Source organism: Mya arenaria, chromosome 15, assembly GCF_026914265.1.
Source record: "Mya arenaria isolate MELC-2E11 chromosome 15, ASM2691426v1".
In the NCBI taxonomy this organism is placed as follows: domain Eukaryota; kingdom Metazoa; phylum Mollusca; class Bivalvia; order Myida; family Myidae; genus Mya; species Mya arenaria.
Genome location: NC_069136.1, coordinates 43,772,130 through 43,778,390, shown reverse-complemented (window position 1 = coordinate 43,778,390; position 6,261 = coordinate 43,772,130). Strand labels below are relative to the sequence as shown.

At 37.6% G+C, this 6,261-nt stretch overlaps 1 protein-coding gene across 1 annotated transcript; it reads right to left on the bottom strand.

The window, feature by feature from the left end:
• Window positions 1-1,052: 1,052 nt before the first annotated feature.
• Window positions 1,053-5,657, bottom strand: LOC128220388 (transcription intermediary factor 1-alpha-like). The gene is made up of 3 exons (XM_052928758.1): window positions 5,643-5,657; window positions 5,349-5,525; window positions 1,053-3,718 (listed from the first exon to the last, which is right to left on the bottom strand). Exon 3 carries the CDS (start codon window positions 3,701-3,703, stop codon window positions 2,288-2,290), a length of 1,416 nt encoding a protein of 471 aa, XP_052784718.1. The 5' UTR covers window positions 3,704-3,718; window positions 5,349-5,525; window positions 5,643-5,657; the 3' UTR covers window positions 1,053-2,287.
• Window positions 5,658-6,261: the final 604 nt, after the last annotated feature.

Here is a 6,261-nt window from a genome sequence, read left to right as displayed (position 1 = left end):
TTTGACCCACTGACCTCAAAATTAGAACTCATGAATATGACCTACCTACATAAGTTAAAGATTACTGAGCCTGAGCGTTCTTCATATATTGATCGGAAACCGATTTTCAGCTGAAGGCAGTCTTAATGTCACCACGACACTGACCTTTGACCAACTGACGTCAAATCAAAAGGCTTTATCTGCTGGTCATGACCAACCTGCCTACAAAGTTTAAGCACCCTGGGCCTAAGCGTGATTCATATCAATAGGTAACCGTGTGAATGGACGGACGAACGGAGAGACGATCTAAATGGCATAAAAATCCAAGGTACAGTAATACTATCTCAAGGTTTAATGTTTTTAGTTATGAGTAGTCGGACACAAGCTTTGGATGAATAAGCGAAATTCTGTACTCTTCAGTTTATAAGGGGTATGATAATGACTTCCAAATGACTTCTCTTAACCTTTTTGACGTCTTTTAACCCCAAAATGCAGTTATCGCAAAAATGAACATGCCATCAAACTCAAACTATATTCTTAATTAAGCGCGAACAACGTCCGGTTTACGAATTTCATGTGACGTATTTCATGCTAAATATTCCATTTTCCTTTAATATGCTAATACATTTCATATTTCAACTAAGGAGGTATTTGTTTAATTACTTTTTAAGCTACTAATAATCATACTTACTAATAAATACACTGTTATGTTCATAAAATGCTTCAATTGAAAACTAAATTATATTAATTTGAAGAAAAGAGAGATAATAAGACAATGAAACGGCCATGCTTACTGCATAATTGGTGTACGTACAGTTCCTACATTTAATCATTCATATTGTTGTATGTAATGCATAGTCAAGTTTACCCACCAAATTTTAAATAAGCAAAACAACGACCAAAGCGGTTTTTCTAAACTTTGAAAAATCGGGTCAAATGGTTAATAAACCAAGCTTTAAAAAACTGAGGCCTACGAGTTTGGGGACGAGTTAGAGAATATCAATTAAACGTGTACAAGGGTTTACAATAATGTATAACATGTTTTTGTATCTTGATGTTTATTTATTGTTTGATCAGTTTTAATATACATTTGTGTGTTCATCAAGGTTGTTTTTTATCAAATATATTTTCTAGTATTATTTCAAAATAATATTTTTAGCTTGTCCATTTTAACACGTGGCGCTCCATGGTACAATATTAAAACCTATTCAATACTGACGGCGCGTTTCGACGCGACTTCAACAGCATTTGAGTCCCAAATTCAACAAGTGTTTTCATTTGTTATATTAGATACCCGCACTGTTTGAAAGAAAGACGAAACGTACGACTGGTGTCAACTTATTATGTACCTAACTCAATATGTTAAACACATCTATGCAAATCTTCGAAAGTTGTACATTTTAGTTGGTTTCATCAAGTCAAGTTATATTCAATATCATTATGTCCAGAGATATTTGCGCCTATGATGGCCATACGTTCAATATTACATACATAACCACAAAATATTCTTGCCAGCTGCATTTTGATTAAGTGTGTAACACGTGGAATATTCACTTGATGCCGTTAACGTTCAAAATGCGCACTTAAACGTCCATTTGTTGACGCGCTTATATGAACGTGTATACATGTAGGAATTCGTCTTGTTGACAACCAACGATCAGCCTGTCTCCTTCCACGTAGGAACACAGCGGTTGGATTATGCGCTTCATAAGTACGCGGCTATACCGGTATTCAAAATCTCGTATGAAAACCTGGTGAATGTTATTTGATTCCTCGCCACAGACGTACACGTTACTTCCTTCCGGGTCTTGACACAAGTCTCTAGGTTTCTTCAATGTCTTAGTTTTGATTGGATTGTACATCAGGGTTCTTCGTTTAAATATTAGACAGTGGTCAACTTCATCAACTATGTAGCAAGAAATCTTTTCATTATCTGCCAAGACAATTAAAGACTCGTCATAACGCATGACCCATCGACCTTCTTTAATGAGGTTGAAATCTTTATTTTCAGAAAGTTCAAGTGTTGCTTTGATGCAACTGCCATCTCTTACTTCTATGGCCATATCATCTGATTGTGATTCATTAGAAGTGCTTTTCGATCTAAATAGAATAATCAGGCGTTCTTCATCAAACATTGACAAACTAACTGGGGGTCTTATGGTTGCGTAGCTTGATGATTCTTGAATTACAGACGGGCCAACTGTGTACCTAGAAATCTTTTTCAATTCGGGAAAACAGAGGAACACCTGATTTCCACGGCAACACATGTCGGATGGAACACCTGGAAGTTTAATCTCTGTGAGTGGATCTAATGCTCTATAGATAGCAGCTTCAACTTTTCATTCCCTTGGTCAGCAACAACAATTTGTCCGTCAAATACACTCTTCATAGCAACTATTGAACAAGTTTTTGCATCAGTCGCGGTTTTCACTACATACATTTTACCACTGTCAACCTTTCTCTTTATCGTTTCATATGGAGGTACACCCGCTTCTCCTGACACGTTTGCCTCTGTGCCTTCAGCATTACAGATGTTTTCAGGGGATTTAACACGCGTCTCTATTGGAGCATCACCTATTTGAAGAGACACTGAGCCAAGTGACTGGAGCACATAAGATGGTTCTGTCATGCGCAGAAGTAACTGCTTTGGAATTCTGTTTTCTATGGATACTATTTTACTCATGTACATGTTCATTTTCTCAGTAAGCGTCTTGGATACCACTGCCACTTCTATCTTTGATCCATGAAGTGTTAACACTGATACTATGTCCAAATGTTTATCAAGATCTTTTTTAATCTTCAAACATTGACTTAAACTCTCTTGTGATGCTTTAACTTCACGTTTGGCACATGCCTCTGCCCCAGTTTGAAGCAAATTTCCAAGCGTTTCAATATGCTGTTTCCATTTGTCCATTAGTTCCTCACACTCTTGCTTAATTTCATATCGCTTACTATTAACTCTGTCGGCTGTTTCCACATTTCGCTGAGTGCAGATTTTCAGCCTATCGAGGAGCTTAGTGATGAGGGAAAAATCAGCCGCCTTGGCGAGACAGTTCTTGTCGCTGGTTCCAAGATCGACTATGTCATCGCATTTCCGATGGCTCCCTGTTAGACAAGACACACAGATCAACTGTTTGTGGTACACACATTCATAGGCAACCTCGTTCTCTGTGTGTGTATTGCATTTCAGCAAGTCTCGTATAGCTCTGAAGGGAGACACATCCTTGGGCATGTTGCCATTTTTTAGCATTTTATGTTCTCTCGTTAGCTTGTTCTTCTTGTGGTCTCTGCAACAATTTTGACAGAGATATTCGGTACATGCTATACAGAAGCCTGAGGCAGTTTCAAGTAGGTCATCATATTTACAGGCATCACAAAACCTCTGTTTCTCAACGGCCACCGTCTCCAAAGTATTCAGCGATTCGCTATTTTCTTCATCTGGGGTTTTAGCACATGCCCCAGCAACATTAAGATAGTTTTTCTCCGCTTCTGTACTTATCTCATCAGCGGTATTGCCATTCCGTTTGTCACCTTTTTCATCGCCGTCAGCATCATCCTCACCATCGACCTCATCATTGTCGTCATCATGACCATCTGAATTATCGCTTTCGTCACAACATTCACTACAAGTATCCATTACTTGAAATACATTGCTGTTTTCTTTAGCTAGCTCGCCGCTCAAACCACAACGTTCTTCTGTGGTCTGATTTTCTGCTTTGTCCATTGCTTCTCACTGTACCTGTAATTATCAGATTTTTATAAATGCTATTTGTTATCATATATGCCCGCTCTTGAAATACTCAATTGTTTGTTAAGTAGGAAAAAGTAGGAGGATTTCTGACAGAAAAGAAAGAAATAGTAGGACTATTTTTTACAAAAAAGTAGAAAAAAGGAATATTTTTGGTTAAATATGTAATTATTAATAGCTATTAACTTACCTAGAGGAGATGTTTTTAATGCAAAATCATACCTTTCTCTATGCCACAATGAATATTTTAGTGAATGATGCTTGGTCGGTTTCTGTTGCTGAACTGTGAGGTCATCATCCCTCAGCCTTTTTTTTGAAAGATGATACATATCAAAGTGGAACATGTTGCCCCACCTTTCAACAACAGAAACCAGCCAGTTTGACATCTTTTCTGCAAATAAAACTAGCACAATGATCAAACTTTAATATTTTTGCGGACTTTATTTTCAAAAAAGTAGGAATAGTAGGAGTTTTTTTAGAATAAAAGTAGGAAAAAGTAGGAAGCTGTTTAAAAAGGAGGAAAAAGTAGGAAAAGTGGGAAAAAGTAGTAACGCTGGCAGGCCTGTATAATATGTTATCAAAACATGTACATATTTGTACGTATTGCGCATCCACCGCAGAACAGTGTTTGAATCAGTTGTTTGATAAATTTCGGTTTAAAGGATTATATTAGGAATTTATGTTAATCGTTAAGCCAATAAGTTAAGCCAGCAAATTAAGCCAATAAGGTGCCAATTATGATATTGGCTTAAGCTATTGTAGACTTGTTTGAAATTAATTTTGTTATTCATCGAGGCTTCTGACGAAAATAAATGTGTTTAATTGTTATGCACCAGTCAATTGTAACCACGGCCCCCCAGGTCCGGGGAATAGCGGGGACTTTAATTTTCGGTCCAGCCAACCCCGGCTAAAATCTCCGTACTGCGGGGATGAACTGATGGTAAAATCCCCGCCAAATGCCCCCGCACCCAAGGGACTTTAGTGCACCAGTCAATTGTAACCACGCCCCACCAGGTCCGGGGAATAGCGGGGACTTTGACTTTCGGTCCAGCCAACCCCGGCTATAATCCCCGCCCTGTGGGGACGAACAGATGGTAAAATCCCCGCCAAATGCCCCCGCACCCCAGGAACCCTAGGTAAGGTCCATTCCCCGCTATATTTAAATCGAGGACAAAACCACTGCATTCACCCGGCACTGCGGGGCCATCTGAAAGGTAAAAACACGGCCCATTTCCCCGGCTATCCCCGGTATACTCCCGGACCTCGGGGACGTGGTTTCAATTGACTGGTGCATTATCATGTCAGGCTCATGCGAATAAAAAATCGTTACTCTAACTCTTAGGTTATAAATTAGGACTTAGACAAAATAAAGTGTAACTCCTTACAACTGAATATTCCACAAAAAATCTACGATAAAATTATAGGTAATTAGGTATGCATTTCTAATTGGAAAAAGACTCAACACGCTTTAAAAAAGTCGTTCAGAATTTGACCTCGTTTTCTAAAAAAGTCTACTTTCGGTTTGTTAAGTAACATTACATGCCAATTTTACTATTCAACGACAAACATATGATATAAAGATGGTGTGCAGTTAAAGCGAAAAAAAGAATAAATAACGTACCTATGATACCTTCGTAACATTCACCAATTTAAAACGATGAGAAAAACAAGACGTTTGTATTTAGAAACTGAAGTATTCAAGGAAGATAATCCTGCTTCTGTTCCTAAATGTTAAAAGCCGTCTCATTATAAAACTTTGCACGTCTGTGGGACTACCACAAATTCTTCACGGTATGAACTATATAGGTTAGACACATAAGTAAATAGTATATATAGGGTAGGAATATGTGTATACATATATTATTTCTAGGCTCGGAATATGTGTACACATATTCCAAGCATGTATACTGCATACTTTGAACGATTTCGAGTAGTCCCGCAGACGTTTAATTAGGCTAGTACTATGTGTATATAGTATATAGGCTAGGATAAGGCCAAATAAAAAATAGGTGCGTTTCAGGTAACGCTGCCAAAAAAAATAGGGTAGGTAGGTCGGAATATTTTTTTTTTATATATATATATATATTTGATATATTGATTTCGGTAACTGTTGACTCAGAAAGTAACAAAAATAAAAGTCATCAATTTTCAGGTTTATCAGTAGTTTTTAAATATGTTCCATGCTTCAAAGGAAACATTCTTTATTTGTCTGGTTAAATACTTTGACAATGATAGTTGGATTTCAACTAAGTTATGGTACACCACTCTGCTATTATTTAAGACTTTCCAGGATGGTTTTACTTTTCTTTATGCACCCTTTTGCTTTCAATAACCATATGTAGAATGCTAACCTCTCTGTAACATAATTACATGAAGAGTGGCACAGCCAATGTACCATATAAGCAATCAGCCAAGGAAACCTCAATGCTGTCAAGAGGACCTGGGGGTTTAGGTTTGAAGAACAAGTAACATGCAGGTTTTATTGCCAAAATTGCACACTTATGTATGACATATCAATCCGAAAGTCAGTATCT